Here is a 15,021-nt window from a genome sequence, read left to right on the forward strand (position 1 = left end):
GGGTGCAGGCCCTTCCTGGGAAGAACCGGGTGTCTCGCCAGTGTCCTGGGCGCACTTAGAACCCAGCTCGCTGGCCCCAGGCCCGTTTCCCGCAAGCCCTGGGAGAGCTCGTGGTGGAGACGCACGGTTCCGGTGCTCGCGGCCGCTGGGGTGATGCTGGCAGCTGGCGTGGGGGTGGCGGCCACACTGCTCCAGAGGCAGCCCCAGGGCTTGGCTGTCACTGCTGCCTGGCCTGGGCCTGCCCGGCCACGAGGCGGCGTGGAGAGGCGGGCCCAGCCTCTGCCAGCCTTTGGCACTCCAGGCCGGCCCAGGCACCAGATCCTCTCACGGCACCGCTGCCCTGCGGGGGCCTCAGCAGAGGAGGGCGCCCGAAGGCCCTCAGGGCTCTGCCGAGACGGATGCTCTTGGCAGGGAATCGGCTGTGTGCCTGGGCTGGCGCGGCCCTGCACAGAGAACCGGGAAGCCAGCCAGGGCCTGGGAGGGGCAGTGCCCGCTGGTGCTGGTGGCCGCTGCTGTCCCTCAACGGCCAGAAGCAGGGCCCAGCAGGTGCACAGCCGGGGTGGCTCCGGGGGCCTGGGGCAGGCCTGATGCCGGGGCCCCAGCCACCTGCCTCCCAGGTCCTTGTCAGAACACGAGGCCGGGAGGGCAGAACGGGGCAAGGGGAGCGGCTGGAAGCCCCCGCCGCCCTGCAGGCTCTCTTAGGACCGCAGGTTTCACGTCTGCTGATCATTGCCGGGAGTGATGCCGGGAGACAGCCACAGTCCAAGCGCCGACATCTCGGGAACACATGGCCTGTGTCCAGAGCACTGCTGGGTTCCAAGGCCAGGCACTGTCGGGTGGGCCCAGAGGAGGTGGGGGGAGGGGCACAGGAAGTCCTTAAGAGGCCTGGAGGGGCCGGCGCCGTGGGGCAGTGCAGCCTCCACCTGCAGTGCCGGCATCCCCTACGGGCACCGGTTCCAGTGCCGGCTGCGATCCAGCTTCCTGCTGAAGCTCCTGGGAAGGCAGAGGTGGGAGATGGCCCAGGTGCTTGGCCCTGCACCCCCGTGGGAGGCCTGGAAGAGCTCCCGGCTCCTGGCTGCGGCCTGGCCCAGCCCCAGCTGCTGCAGCGATTTGGGGAGTGAACCAGCAGATGAAAGACCTCTCTCCGTCTCCCTTTCTCTGTAGCCACCTCTCAAATTCTCTAGAAGTACATAAAAACAACCAGCTCGCTACTTGTGAAATAAAATGTTCAGCGAAAAACGACTGTTTTCCCAGAGCTGCGTCCCAGGTCAAGGCCCTGCCAGGCGGGAGATGGGGGTGCCGGCAGCACCCACCACGGAGCAGGGTGAGGGCGAGCCCCTGTGCACACAGGCACCCCTGTCTACACCCGCAGCGGGGGCGCACGGGCCTCTGGGAACCCTGCTGTGCGAGGGCACCGGTCAGGAGCCCGGGGCTCCCGCTGCCTTGGCTGCCGTTTATGTCACGGCCAGGTAACCAGAAGACGCCCCCAGCTCCCCGAGGAATTCGAGCACCCATCCTGGGGGTTCCCCGAGGAGCTGAGCCCCACGAGCGCTGCTGCGCGACGCCCTGGTTCCCACGCCCTTAGGTTTGTCCTCATCTCGGCCTCCGTCGGTCCCCTGGGTACCGCCCCCGTGGGTGACATCGTCCAGAGGTGGGCTCGGGGCCTGCGGTTCCCAGTGCCGCCGCCAGGGGCCGCCGCCGCGCCCCTATGACACAGCAACAATAGGGGCCGCTCTGGCCCGCGCGCCCAGCGGTCCGCGCTTCCGCCGGAAGAGAGCCGCCGGCGCGGAGGCGGGCCGGGCCGGGGCGCTCTCGATGGGCGGCCCTCCTGCCCAATCGGTGGCGGGACAGGGCGGGCTGCCCCGCTGACGGGGCCCAATCGGCAGTGAGAGCGGCGGGCGGGGCGGGCCGACCGCGGGCTTCCGGCGAGGCCCGGCAGGCACCGAGGAGGAAGAGCGACTCCGGACGGCGCTCGGCGGCCGAGTGAGGGTGCAGGCCAGGTGCGGGGGCCCGGGCGGCGCGGGGCGGCCGGGCGCTGCGGGCCGGGGCGGGCCGGGCTCTCGGGGGCCGCTCGGCGCCGCGCGCGCCTGCCCGCCGCGGAGGGTGACGGCCGGCGCGGCGGCGGCGGCGGCGGCGGCGGCGGGCAGCCACGGCCTCGGCGTCTTCCAGGATGACGAGCTCCGGCGCGCTGTTCCCGAGCCTGGTGCCCGGCTCCCGCGGCTCCTCCAGCAAGTACCTGGTGGAGTTCCGCGCGGGGAAGATGTCGCTCAAGGGGACCACCGTGACCCCCGACAAGCGGAAGGGGCTGGTGTACATCCAGCAGACGGACGACTCGCTCATCCACTTCTGCTGGAAGGACCGCACGTCGGGCAGCGTGGAGGACGTGAGTGCGCGCGCGGCGGGCGGCGGGCGGGTCCCGCGGGCCGCGGCCTCCCTGACGCCCTCCCCGCGGCCCAGGACCTCATCATCTTCCCCGACGACTGCGAGTTCAAGCGCGTGCCGCAGTGCCCGAGCGGGCGCGTCTACGTGCTCAAGTTCAAGGCCGGCTCCAAGCGCCTGTTCTTCTGGATGCAGGTGGGTCGGAGGCCGGGCCGCGCGCACCGAGCCGGGGGCGCCCTGAGGCCCGGCCCCTCGGGTCCCTTCCGTCCCCGGGCGTGGGCTCGGCCAGGGGCCCCTGCGCTCTCGGTGTGGTCTCTGCCCACGGCCTGAGCGCGGCCAGGGGGGCGGGAGGGCGAGTGGGCGTGGCCGCGTCCGGGGGAGGTCGTGTTTGCGAACGCGTGGAGCCGTGTGCGCTGCGTGTCCCGGGCTCCGTCAGGAAGCGCTGGGCCGTGGCGGGAGCGCGCGGCACAGGCCCCCGTCTGCCAGGCCCAAGGCGAGAGCCGTCCGCTCTGTGGGCGGCTGGGACCCTCCAGGGGGCTTCCAGCGTGGGGCCGGGCTGTGCTGCCAGGTGCCCTCGGGGCCGGGGCCCTGTGAGCAGGGGTGCCCGTGCCGGGCCGTGGGCTGCTCGCCCTGGGCCCTCGGCCACGCCCCTGTGCAGTGGTGCCCGTGCCCGGCCATGGGCTGCTCGCCCTGGGCCCTCGGCCATGCCCCTGTGCAGGTGCCCATGCCGGGCCGTGGGCTGCTCGCCCTGGGCCCTCGGCCATGCCCCTGTGCAGTGGTGCCCATGCCGGGCCGTGGGCTGCTCGCCCTGGGCCCTCGGCCACGCCCCTGTGCAGTGGTGCCCGTGCCCGGCCGTGGGCTGCTCGCCCTGGGCCCTCGGCCACGCCCCTGTGCTCCCCCACAGGAGCCCAAGGCGGACCAGGACGAGGAGCACTGCCGGAAGGTGAACGAGTGCCTCAACAACCCCCCGCTGCCCGGGGCGCTGGGCGCGAGCGGGGGCAGCGGCCACGAGCTCTCGGCCCTGGGCGGTAACGTCCCCCGCGGCGGCCGGGCGGGGCGGGGCGGCCGGGGGTGCCGCGGCTGAGCCCCGTGTCCTGCAGGTGAGGGCGGCCTGCAGAGCCTGCTGGGGAACATGAGCCACAGCCAGCTCATGCAGCTCATCGGACCGGCCGGCCTCGGAGGGCTGGGTGCGTGCGGCCGTGGCTCGGGGCGCCCCCTGCTCGTGTTGGGGGGCGGGGGCAGCGTGCTCGGCAGAGCTTGTGGGGTCAGCCAGGGCGTGGGCTGGGGCAGAGCCGTGCCGGTGGACTCCAGCGGGAGCCCGGGCCCTCTGCCCGCCCTTGGGCTCGGGACCAGGGTCTGGGTGGCCCTTCCCTGACCCCGTGTCCTTGGCCCCCACAGGGGGGCTCGGGGCCCTGACCGGGCCAGGCCTGGCCAGCTTACTGGGGAGCGGAGGTCCTCCAGCCAGCAGCTCCTCGTCCAGGTGAGTCCGTGGCCCGTTGCCTGCCAGGTGAGACTGGCCAGGAGGTGGGCAGACACGCGGAAGCCTTGGGCAGGCCCCCTCAGCCCAGGCTCTTCCAGGCTGGTTCTGGACTCGAACGGGGCCGGCGTGTTGCCGGTGCCTCGGGACCCAGCCCCCCGCCTCTTGCCAGCTCCCGGAGCCAGTCGGCAGCGGCCACACCATCCTCCACCGCCTCCTCCGCCCGCGCCACCCCGGCCCCCTCAGCGCCAGCAGCCGCTGCCGTGACGAGCCCCAGCCCCGCGCCCAGCTCAGCTGACGGAGCCAGCACGGCGGCCAGCCCGGCCCAGCCCATCCAGCTGAGCGACCTGCAGAGCATCCTGGCCACGATGAGCGTGCCGGCCGCGCCCGGGGCCAGCCAGCAAGGTAGGGCATGGCGCGGGGCCGAGCAGCGCGGGGGCCGGGGGACCGAGGCCCTGCCTGTGCCCGGGCTGATCCCGGCCGCCGGCGCCTGTGCTTGGCCGCAGTGGACCTGGCCAGCGTGCTGACGCCGGAGATCATGGCGCCCATCCTGGCCAACGCGGACGTACAGGAGCGCCTGCTGCCCTACCTGCCCTCCGGGGAGTCCCTGCCGCAGAGCGCCGACGAGATCCAGAACACACTGACCTCGCCACAGTTCCAGCAGGTGGGGGCGCGGCTGGGGGCCGTGGGGCCGCCCCCACCCCGGCTGCCGCTCACGTGCTCCTCCTTTGCAGGCCCTGGGCATGTTCAGTGCAGCCTTGGCCTCGGGCCAGCTGGGCCCCCTCATGTGTCAGTTTGGGCTGCCCGCAGAGGCCGTGGAGGCCGCCAACAAGGGCGGTGAGTACCCCCTCCCCTCCCCGGGAGCCCACCCAGCACCCAGGTGTGCGGGCGCCCCGCGGCAGGCCCGGCCCGGCCCAGCGCCCGTCTGCTCGTGTGTTTTAGATGTGGAAGCGTTTGCCAAAGCGATGCAGAACAGTGCCAAGTCGGAGCCGAAGGAGGGCGACGCGAAAGACAAGAAAGACGAGGAGGAGGACATGAGCCTGGACTAAGTTATTGCCGTCTGCGGGACCTGGGCCCCCGGCCGGGGCTCGGGCAGACCCCACCCTTCCCCACCCACTCAGAAATAAAGCCTTTTCTTGGATCTGCCAAGTCGGGCTTCCCTGTGCGCCCGCAGCGGCGCCCGGGCCGTGGTGTTTGCTAAGAGGTTTCCACCTGTGGCTCACGCCTCATGGCTACAACGGCTGGGCTAAGCCAGGAGCTTCCTCTGGGTCTCCCAGGTGGGTGCAGGGGCCAAGCACTTGCGTCGTCGTCCACTGCCTCCCCAGCCCATTAGGGAGCCGGAGAGGACGTGGAGCAGCCGGGACTTGAACCGGTGTCCATGTAGGACGCCGGCTTCACCTGCCAGGCCACACACTGGTCCTGCATCTCTTCAATTTGAAGTCAGCGCTGAGTTAAACAAGTCATTTATTTTTTATTTGAGGGAAAAGGAACCAGTGGTCCACAGATCTCATGCGGTGACGGGTGGAGGGCAGATGAGCCCCGGAGCCCCCCCAAGGGGCCAGACACTGCCACCAAGCCTGTTCTGGGGCCGCCGGCCCGGCCTGGCCCTGTGTGGTAGGGAGGGGAGCGGTCCTGCAGCCTTGATTCCAGACAGGAGCTGCCTTAGCTGGCTGGACAGCCGCTGGCCCCCACTGACCCCTGGACCGTGGCAGAGCGCGTCACGGCGATGGGGGACCCGTTGGCCACCAGGCTCCGCATGCAGCCGCTGTATGCTGGGGGCCCGGCCTCTGCAGTTGTGGTCTCTGGTGGTACAGGGAGATGGGTGAATACGAGGGTGTCCAGGGCCCCACAGGCGCTCCCCCTGGCCCCCACTCACCTGGCAGGCCCCCAAGGTGCAGGAGTGCTGGCCCGTCCACCGCGGTGGCCAGGGCGGGGCCCACGGTGTGGTTGCTCTGAGCGTCCACTTCCAGCTGCAGCACGCTGCCCGCTCTCCTCACTGCAGGGCAGAGCCTGGTGGGTGCCCCGCACGGCCTGGCCCCGACCCCGTCCCACCCGGGTGTGCTGGAGGGGTCTCACCTGCCACTCGGTGCCACTGCCCATCGCAGAGCCCTGTGGGCGGCGTCACCCACGTGGAGAAGGGGCCTGCGCCATCGTCCGCCTGAAGCAGCACCTGGGGGGGGGGGGGGAAGGGTCAGGCCTGGCCAGTTCAAGGTCACCAGCGTGAGGGGGATGGTCCAGCTTGGCTCACCTGCTCCTTAAACACTTGGAGCTGCAGGTAGGGGGCGCCCTGCACCTGGCCCAGGTGGAAGACGAGGCCCCTGGCTGCTCGGGGGCGCAGCTCCAGCTCCAGCCTGGACAGTGCAGCTCCTGGGAGGCCTGCAGGGGTGTGGCTGTGAGGGGACGGCCGAGCCTCCAGGCCCGGGGAGGCCTCCCCTCCCGCCCACACACCTATGGACACGACTCCGCCGCTGCCTGGGAAGAACAGGCCCTGCTCCAGGGGGCCCGAGGTGCAGGGTGTGACCCCCACAACCCTTGTGGGGGCCCCCAGGGGCTGCCCGTCCAGCCGCAGTCTCCTCACACAGCCACTGAACCCAGTGGACACCTGAGGGAGCAGACGGGGTCAGGCCAGTGGGGCGCAGGACGCCCAGGCTGGCCCACAGGGTGGGCACCAGGGCCGGTGTTCTCACCGGGAGCTTAGGGATGAGGCTGCCGGCTGGGAGGCCCCCCACAAACAGGGTGTGGGGCTGGGGGCTCTGTGCCTCCCGGGGGCCCTGGCGGGGCCCCCCCTGACTCCGGGTGTGGCTCCCGTCCATCCTCAGCTGGATCTGGCCCGTCTTCCAGCGCACGGACACCTAGGGATGGGGAGGCGGCAGGTCAGGGCAGGCACTCCGGGGGACCTGCCAGAGACCCCCTCCCCAGGCACTCACTGTGTGCCACTGGCCAGCCTGGGCACGCCGGTGGCTCCGTGCGTGGAGCCGGGGCCCGGGGCCCTCTGTCTGCGCGACGACGTGTCCACGGCTCAGAGCCAGCACCAGGGAGGGGCCGCTGGTTGTGAGGGGGGCAGCGAGCAGCAGGAGGCCGTGGGGGGCTCGAGGGCGCAGGTGCATGGACAGCTGGAACCTGGAAGGCACAGGCCGCTCGCGTCCGTGGCCCCTCAGCAGCCGCCCCCGGCGGGCCCCAGCCTTACCAGTCCCCGCGGGGGGCGGCGATGCCTGCGAACTCCAGGTGACTGGACAGGGGGCCCCCAAACTGATAGGCGTCACCGAGGGTCCTGAGGTGGGGGGGTGGTGTGCAGCCCTTGTCCTGCGTAGGCTGGCGGCTTCGGCGGGACGCCTGGGGACAGACAGAGGCCACTCTGGGGCTGCCCCCCCCCCCCCACAGCCCCAGCCCGCTCGGCCCACACGGCGCCCAGGCCCCCACCTTTCTAGCCACGGCCTGCAGTGCTTGTGGCCCCCGGCCTGGGGCCTGGGCGGGAGGGGCCGGGACGCAGCCGGTGCTCACGTTGACGCCGCCGCCGTTCTGCAGGTTGAACACGCGCTGCGGCTCCTGGAGCCTGTGGAGGGCGTGGGGGGCAGTCAGGGGGAGGGGCCGGGGCTGGCGTGCGGTCAGTAGCCCACACCCCGCGCCAGGCCCCCACGCGGCCGGCCGCTCACCGCCGCACGAACACGTTGCGGATGCAGCCGCTGAAGTTGCGTAAGGCCCCGGTCTCGGGCAGGCCGCCCAGGAGGAGCTGTGGGGGCTCCTCAGGCCGCGGCCCGAGCCCGGGGGGCGGCCCCTGCTGGGGCCTGGTCTGCTGCAGCTGGTCGTCCACGTACAGCCAGACCCTGGGGAGAGGGGAGATGGCCGCGTTTCCCACTGCCCAAGGGGGCGGGCCCTGGGGGCAGCGGTGGGCGGGGCTCACCCCGAAGCATTGCCGTAGAAGGCCACGTAGTGGCTTGAGCCGTCGTTGAAGCTCCCGCGGGTGCGGACCTCCGTCCTCAGCAGCTGGAGGGTCAGGTGGCCCTGGTGCAGCGACACCTGGCACAGCCCGTCCTGGGGACGGCGGCCAGTCAGCAGCCCGGCCCAGGGCCCGGCCCCCCCACCCCCCCGACAGGCTGTCCCCGGCGGGCGGGCTCACGGGGGAGGCGCGGTAGAAGAGCAGGCCGCTGTCCTGGGTGCTGTGGAAGCCGAAGCCCGAGTAGACGTCACCGGTGAGGGGCGCCACGTCCGGCAGGGGCAGCGGCAGGAAGCCGTGGCCGTGGAAGGTCAGGGCGCGGACCGCCTGTGGGGCGGCGGCGTGAGTGCAGGCGGGGGGGGGGGGGGGCGGGGGGCGGGGCGGGGCCGGCGCTCACCAGCAGGTCGGCGGTGCAGCCCGAGCTCACGCCCGTGGTGTTCAGCCTCTTGAGGTCCACGTACTTGCCCAGCGCCTTGATGCCCTTCACGCAGCCGCGGATGGAGGCCCCGCTGGGGAAGAGTGGCCGCAGGCTGCGGGGAGGGGGTCAGCACCTGCTGCCGGACACACACCCCCCCCGCCCGCCCGCCCCGCGCCCACCTCGGCGGCAGCTGGCTGGGCGGCACGCCCCCCAGGTAGTAGGCACTGGCCAGCTCCAGCGTGTTGTCCTGGTCCACGCTGAACACGGTGAGCCTCTCCACGCGCACCAGCACGCGCCTGCGGCTGCTCCCCAGCAGGAACACCTGGATCTGCAGGCGGCCGGGGCGTCAGGGCAGCCTGGTCCCGCCGCCTGCCTCCGCCCTCCTCCCGCCGGGCCTCACCGCTTTGCTGGCCGCGGTCATGGGCGGCAGGGGCTGCTGCGGTGCGGCCTCCTTCAGCCCCGAGCCAAAGTCGTACAGGAGCACGAGCGTCCCCTCACGCACCGCCAGGCACAGGAACTGGCTCTGAGGGGACAGGGGCGGTCAGCTCGGGTGGGGCGGGGCCGGGGTGGGCGGGGCCTAGGTGGGCAGGGCGGGTCTGCTGGGGTGGGGCGGGGCTGAGGGGGGCGGGCCAGGCCAGGCCAGGCCAGGGCCAGGGTGGCCGGGGCCTGTGGGGCGGGGCGGGGTGGGCGGGACTGGGGCAGGTCAGCTGGGGCGGGGCCGAGGGGGTCACGGCGGGCTGGGCCAGGCCAGGGCCAGGGTGGGCGGGGCCCGTGGGGCGGGGCCGGGGCGGGCGAGGCCGTGCCTCGTGCTGCAGGAAGAAGATGACCCCGCTGGACGACGCGAGCCGCAGCTCCTGCTCGAAGCGCTTGGTGGTGCCGATCTGACTGTCGAAGCTGATGCGGGCGAAGCCGGTGCCGTCCAGGTAGGAGCCGTCTGTGAGCCACGGGTCCCCGGTAGACTTGGAGCTGGACACCAGAGAATTCGGGATCAGCGGGGGCGGGGCCGGGGCGCATGGGAGCCGGGCCAGGACGCATGGGGGGGCATGGCACGTGAGGGTGGGGCACTGAGGGCGGGGCCGGAGCACATGGGGCGGGGCACAGAGCGGACATGGTGTGGGGCGGGGCCAGGACGCACGGGGGAGGGCATGGCACAGGGGAGGGCACTGCGGGGCGGGGCCGGGGCACGTAGGTGTTGGCCAGCCACGCCTACCGGGCGCAAGGCTTGTCCACGGCCGTGTCGAGCTGGAAGGTGCTCACGAAGTTGTACAGGCTGGCCACCTCCTCGTTCAGCGTGTCCATCTCAATGCAGCCCCGGTAGCCGGGGAAGCGGAGGGGCGCGGGGGGCTGTGGGCACAGCACGTGGGCAGGGCTGACCTTTAGGCACCTCCTGGCCCGGACACACCCCCAGGGGCTTGGCCCGAGGCGGCCGGCTCACCGTGAAGCTGCTGGGGTAGCCGCCCACGTAGAAGACGAAGTCGTCGGGCCGCAGGTCCAGCAGCCCCTCGGGCCCAGGGGCCACCGTGTCACCCTTGGTCTCGTGGACAGTCTGCTGCTCCACCGTGATGGACATGTGGCCAAACTGGAGGGTCCTGAACAGCAAGAGGGGGGCGGGGGTGGGACAGGGGCCTCTGGGGGGGGGTCCCAGCCCCACTCCGAGGCCCCCACCTGTCGATGCTGACAGTGGCGAACTCCTCCCCTATGTCCTCGTCCACGCTGAGCGTTGTGGGGCCGGCTGGCCCGAGCTGGTACACCCAGTGCACCTTCTGCTTCCGCAGGGCCACGCCCATGTAGTCCCCGGTGGCCTGCGGTGGGGAGAGGCGTGGTCGGGACAGGGCCACCGCGCTGCCCACCCCTCACCTCTCGCGCACCCCGCCTGCCCGAACCTGGCGGCTGCCCATGTAGAGCACGAAGTGGTCCCCGGAGTCCTGCCCGCGCGGCGGCTCCGGGCTCTGCAGGTAGAACTTGAGGGCGGTGTAGGCGGCCAGGTCGGTGAGGTCTCGCGGGGCGCGCAGCTGCACCCCTGAGCGCCCGTTGAACTTCATGGGCACCTTGACCTGTGGGGCACAGGCCTGTCAGCGGCCGCCGCCAGGCCCTCTGGACGCCCACCTCCTCCTGGCAGGCGTGCCCACCTTGCTGGCGGCCCCCCGGGCCTGGGCGATGAGCTCCCGCACGCGGCCGATGCTGGCGGACAGGGCCAGGCTGGTGTTGGGCGCCCCACGGTTCTCCAGGAGGCTCAGCTTGGCCAGCAGCTGTGGCAGCGTCTTCTCCAGCGTGGACACTGCGGGGAGGGAGCCCTGAGAGCCCGCCCCCGCCCCGCCCCCTCCCCAGCACCGAGGGCGGAGACCCACCTGAGCGGCCGGCGTCCAGCACCGCCTGGCCCAGGTCCTGTCCCCGCAGGGCCCCTAACTGGCCCTGCCAGCGCTCCAGGCTCCTCTGCATGTCGAGCAGCTGCGCCTGCATACGGGAAGCCTTGTCCTGGGCCTCGGCGGCCATGGCCTTGACACGTGCAATCTTCCTGCTGGTCTCGTCTGGGGGTCCGAGGGCAGCGAACAGGGTGCAGGTGAGGGCCCCTCTGCCTCCCATCCCCAGCACGGCTGCAATCGACTCCCGACACCCCCCACCCCCACAGATGCTCAGCCTCTCGGGCCACAGCCGGTTCCCGGACGCCTGCCCAGGGTCACCCTCCTGCTGATCGGCTCTGCCTGGGCCCCGAGCCTGAGTCCAGGCTCCTTGGGACCTTCAGCAGCCACGGGGAGCCGCACCCTCCTCTGCTCCAGCCATTCTGCCCCCAGTGCCCTCCCCATGCCCACAAGCAGGCGTGTCACCCGAGGCCCCGCCCACCCCCCCACTGCCTTCCAGGGCACCGCTGGGGCCCGCTCATCCCCAGCTGCAGGGGCCGCGTTCTGTCCACTGTTGGTGTCGCTGGCAGAGCCCTGCCCTGCCCACACCCCGGCCAGGCCCGCGCTTCCCCTGCCCGCCTCCTGCACAGCTGCCCGGAGCGCACCATTCCCACAGGGCCAGGCCGGGGATGGTGGCCTAGCAGGTACCTGTGTGCATGGCCAGCATGGCCTGCACCTCCTGCACGCGAGCCGCCAGCCGGTCCTTCGTGGCCCGAGTGTCTTGGAGCCGGGTCCCAGTGCCCTGGAGGACGCCCCACGCTGCGGGAGAGGCAGCCTCAGTGCCCGGAGCCCCTCCCCCACATAAGGTACAGCCCACCTCCGCCCACTGGACCCAGGAGGACCAAGGCAAACACTGGGACAGACGCCAGGCGCCAGGGCCCTCAGCCTTGCACCTCCTGGGCCGTGACGCCTTGGGTCTTGGGAGCGGCAGGGCTCTGCAGGGCTCCCAAGGTGAACACACGAGACAGGGGGCAGGGGACATCCCACAGACCAGGCCCAGAGGCCCAGGAACCTCCGGAGCCGGCACACAGCCCCAACGCTCACCGCGGCCCAGCCTCTGCTGCTCGCCCAGCACGGCCTCCTGCAGGGCACTGCCGTTGGCCAGCAGCTGCCGGGCTTGGGCCGCCAGGCCCCGCTGCACCACCGCCTGCGGACACGGAGCAGGACGCGGTTCAAGGCCAGGCGGGAGGCGGGGAGGGCAGGCAGGGGCGGGAGGGGGCATCTAGGCCTCACCGTCCACGTGCGGTCAGCCTGCTGCAGGGCCTGGCTGGCAGCCGTCTCGGCGGCCTGCACGGCTCGCAGGATGCTGCCGTAGGCGCTGGAGGCCTCCAGGGCCCTCTGGATGAAGCGGTCCTGGTTGACGCCGGCGATGATGCTGTGGCGGGAAGGAGGCAGTCGTGGGGCCCCAAGGCTTCTGCCCACACCCTGCTCCCACCCACCCTTCCTCCTGGCTCCTCCCCTGCAGGCCCCACGCCGGGGGCCGGGGGCAGGGGGCCTGGGGCCCGGCTGCCTCCCGGAGTGGGCCCAGCGCCCTCCCCGGCCACCCACCTGGACAGGTTGTGTGCCAGCTCGTCCAGGCGGCGCGCGTGGGCCTCCGCGGCCTCCACCAGCTCCACCTTGCTGCCGGCCGGCGAGAAGGCCTGAATCCGGCGCAGCAGCGGCGTCTGCGCCCCGTCCAGGCTGGCCGCCAGGCGTTCCAGCTCCTGGGGAGGGGGTGCTCCGTGGGACCCTCATCCCCACGCCTACCGCTGCCCACCGGGTCTGGGACCCGGGAGCCACGCTGTGTGTGGGCCTGCAGGCTGCGGGCGGGGCCGGGGGCTCCGCTCACCTCCTTTGCCTCGTCCATGCCGCTCAGCAGCCCCGAGGCCTGGGCCAGGGTGTGGCGGGCGGCCTGCAGGGCGGCCTGCAGGGTGGTGTTGTCCTGAGACAGCTCCTGCTTCCGTCCCTGGAGCAGTGGGGTGGGCGAGGAGGTGAGGGGCAGCGGTGGGGCGTGGGAGGCCAGGGCGGGGGCGACAGCAGCAGAGGGGGTGGAGGGTGGGGGATGGCAGCAGCAGCAGGGAGGGGCAGGGGCGAGGGGCGGGGCCGGGGGCGAGGGGCGGGGCCGGGGGCCTCACCAGCGCCGCCTGCAGCTGCTCCTGGTTGCGGCTGTTGAGCTCCTCGGCCTCCCGGGTGGTGCCCACTGCCCGGTTCAGGGCCTCGCGCAGGTCCATGAGGCCGGCCTCGTGCTGGGCCAGCTGCCCGCGGATGCTTGCGGCCAGCGCCTGGTTCTCCTCCCAGCGGCTGGTCAGCTGCCCCTGCACGCGGGCCAGCACTGGCCCATACGGGGGGAGGGGCTCATGCGGTGGCCACACCCCTCCGTGGCTCCACCCCCACCTGCTCCTCTGAGGCCCTTGGGCACCCTCCACCCTGGCTGCGCCCGGGCTCCCCACCCCGGCTTGCCAAGGGCCAAGCCCACTCACGCCTCTGGGCCTCGGCCAGCTCCGCCTCGGCCACAGCCTGCTGCGTCCCCAGGTCACGGGCACGCATCTCGCCGAGCAGCCGGCCCGCCTCGGCCAGCGCATGGCGCAGCTGCTCGGCGGATGGGGCCGACACGTTGGCTGGCGGCAGGTGGCCCGTCAGGACCTCAAGCCCTGTGGGGAAGGGGCCACGTCAGGGCCTGGGCCAGCCCGCCGCCCACCTGCCTGAGGGCCACAGCTGCTCCTCGGGCCCGCAGCCCTGCCCTGCTGCCACTGGCCACGCTGGGCTGAGTGCTCCCCGCCCGGGGTCTCCCCGAAGGTCCAGTGCTCCCTGCCCCATGGCGAATCCATCAGTGAGTGAGCACACAGCCCCACCCGGGCGACCCTCACAAACAGCCCCGCCCTGCCAGAGGCAGCCCCCTGCCCCACCCCCTGTGCATCCCCCTTGGGCCACCCACCTCTCAGGGCACCAACCACAGCCTGGACGGCTGCCAGCAGCGTCTGTGCCCGGCCCAGCGTGGCCTCAGTGCCATCCAGCAGCTGGCCAGCCCGGCCGCGGGCCCCCTCGGCCTGTGGGCACAGCCCCATTAGCTTGGTGCTCCTGCCGTGGGGGAAGGGCTGAGCTGTGGGCAAGGTGACCAGGGAGGGGCTGGGGTCCATGGCCACCAGGGAGCCGGGGGGGCGGTGTCAGGGCCCTGGAAGGGACCCTCTGGTGACCAGGGAGGGGCTGGGGTCCAGTGCCACCAGGGAGCTGGGGGGGCGGTGTCAGGGCCCTGGAAGGGACCCTCTGGTGACCAGGGAGGAGAAGCATCCCAGAGGGTCTCGGGGCAGGGGATGGGGGTCCTGCCTGGTCCCCCAGCCGCTGGACGTCCTCGCCGAGGCTCGAGCTCTGCCGCTCCACTGCCTCCAGCTGCTGCGCAGGCCCGGGGCGGGGGCCCAGGGGGCTCCGGAGCTGGCCCTGGGGGGAGCGGCAGGTGAGGGCGGGGCTGGGGGGAGGGCAGGGCGGGGACAGCGGTGGGGCCTGGTACCTGCAGCTCCACAATGGAGGCGTTCAGCCTGTGCAGCCGGGCCCAGGCCACGGAGCTGGCGTTGAGGCCACGGAGCTGCTCCCGGATGGTGGGGAGGAGGGCGGCCGCCCGCTCCAGGTCGTCCAGCAGGAGCACCACGCAGTGGTCACACACTGTGGGCCCAAGGCCACGGGGTGACACGGAGCCCCGGCAGCGGGCAGGGGAGGCAAGCGTCAGCACGGAGGGACGGGGCCGGCTCCGGGGCCCCGGCCAACAGGAAGTAGCAGCGAGGCCAGGGCAAGGGTCAGCCCGGAAAAGTGGGGTCAGCGCGGGGTCGTGGGGTCAACACAGAGTCACCAGGTCTGGCAGGGAACTGGGGTCCATGTGAAGGGTCACAGACTAACAGGGCTCATGGGGCTGGCACGGGAGGCCGAAGGTGCCACGGCTGCTGGGGTCAGAGGTCAGGGGTGGGTACCCGGGCCGCAGGGTGGCCGTGAGCAGGAGCAGGAGATCAACTCAAGGTCAGGGCCAGGGCACGCGGAGAACAAGAGGGCAGCTGAGGCTCGAGCTGAGAGCAGGGCCACCCCCCCAGGGGCCCAGTGGGGTCAACACCTTCGCAGTGGACGCCGTGGCTTCCGGGCCCGCCCGGCACAGGCACCTGGTGCTGCTGGCTACAGGCATCACAGCGCTCCCCGCTGAGCCCGGGCGGGCAGGTGCAGTGGCCTGTGTGGGGGTCACAGCGGCCCCCTGGGCACTGGCAGCCTACAGTGGGAGGGCAGGAGGAGCACGGTCACTGCCACGGGCAGCCCCGCCCCACCGCCCCGGGCACCCCCACACCTGCAGCCCCGCCCCCACCGCCCCGGGCACCCACACTCAGGCCTGCAGCCCCACCCCCACAGCCCCGGGCACCCACACACCTGCAGCCCCGCCCCCACCGCCCCAGGTGCCCAC

At 72.7% G+C, this 15,021-nt stretch overlaps 2 protein-coding genes across 2 annotated transcripts in view; one reads left to right on the forward strand and one right to left on the reverse strand.

Annotated features, from left to right (window-relative positions):
* The first annotated feature begins 1,914 nt into the window (after nucleotides 1–1,914).
* Nucleotides 1,915–5,021, forward strand: ADRM1 (ADRM1 26S proteasome ubiquitin receptor). Its single transcript, XM_062204449.1, has 10 exons — nucleotides 1,915–2,000; nucleotides 2,170–2,383; nucleotides 2,458–2,574; nucleotides 3,284–3,407; nucleotides 3,480–3,566; nucleotides 3,778–3,859; nucleotides 4,029–4,261; nucleotides 4,363–4,520; nucleotides 4,591–4,693; nucleotides 4,799–5,021. The coding sequence occupies exons 2-10, from the start codon at nucleotides 2,171–2,173 to the stop codon at nucleotides 4,903–4,905; spliced, it is 1,224 nt and encodes a 407-aa protein (XP_062060433.1). The 5' UTR covers nucleotides 1,915–2,000; nucleotide 2,170; the 3' UTR covers nucleotides 4,906–5,021.
* A 282-nt stretch (nucleotides 5,022–5,303) lies between these two features.
* Nucleotides 5,304–15,021, reverse strand: part of LAMA5 (laminin subunit alpha 5) — a 40,369-nt gene continuing 30,651 nt past the window's right edge. Inside the window, 33 exon segments of the mRNA XM_062204453.1 lie at nucleotides 5,304–5,658; nucleotides 5,733–5,852; nucleotides 5,933–6,026; nucleotides 6,105–6,232; nucleotides 6,305–6,458; nucleotides 6,544–6,708; nucleotides 6,784–6,976; nucleotides 7,044–7,189; nucleotides 7,277–7,409; nucleotides 7,510–7,680; nucleotides 7,758–7,888; nucleotides 7,974–8,117; nucleotides 8,188–8,320; nucleotides 8,388–8,536; nucleotides 8,609–8,731; nucleotides 9,012–9,174; nucleotides 9,419–9,552; nucleotides 9,644–9,797; nucleotides 9,874–10,010; nucleotides 10,092–10,262; nucleotides 10,338–10,486; nucleotides 10,557–10,736; nucleotides 11,256–11,366; nucleotides 11,652–11,754; nucleotides 11,841–11,982; nucleotides 12,156–12,310; nucleotides 12,436–12,552; nucleotides 12,722–12,918; nucleotides 13,067–13,237; nucleotides 13,522–13,633; nucleotides 13,911–14,021; nucleotides 14,092–14,243; nucleotides 14,683–14,832. Of these exon segments, the coding sequence (XP_062060437.1) occupies nucleotides 5,519–5,658; nucleotides 5,733–5,852; nucleotides 5,933–6,026; nucleotides 6,105–6,232; nucleotides 6,305–6,458; nucleotides 6,544–6,708; nucleotides 6,784–6,976; nucleotides 7,044–7,189; nucleotides 7,277–7,409; nucleotides 7,510–7,680; nucleotides 7,758–7,888; nucleotides 7,974–8,117; nucleotides 8,188–8,320; nucleotides 8,388–8,536; nucleotides 8,609–8,731; nucleotides 9,012–9,174; nucleotides 9,419–9,552; nucleotides 9,644–9,797; nucleotides 9,874–10,010; nucleotides 10,092–10,262; nucleotides 10,338–10,486; nucleotides 10,557–10,736; nucleotides 11,256–11,366; nucleotides 11,652–11,754; nucleotides 11,841–11,982; nucleotides 12,156–12,310; nucleotides 12,436–12,552; nucleotides 12,722–12,918; nucleotides 13,067–13,237; nucleotides 13,522–13,633; nucleotides 13,911–14,021; nucleotides 14,092–14,243; nucleotides 14,683–14,832 (4,733 nt within the window). The 3' untranslated portion in view covers nucleotides 5,304–5,518.

This window comes from Lepus europaeus, chromosome 10 (assembly GCF_033115175.1).
Source record: "Lepus europaeus isolate LE1 chromosome 10, mLepTim1.pri, whole genome shotgun sequence".
Taxonomy (NCBI): Eukaryota; Metazoa; Chordata; class Mammalia; order Lagomorpha; family Leporidae; genus Lepus; species Lepus europaeus.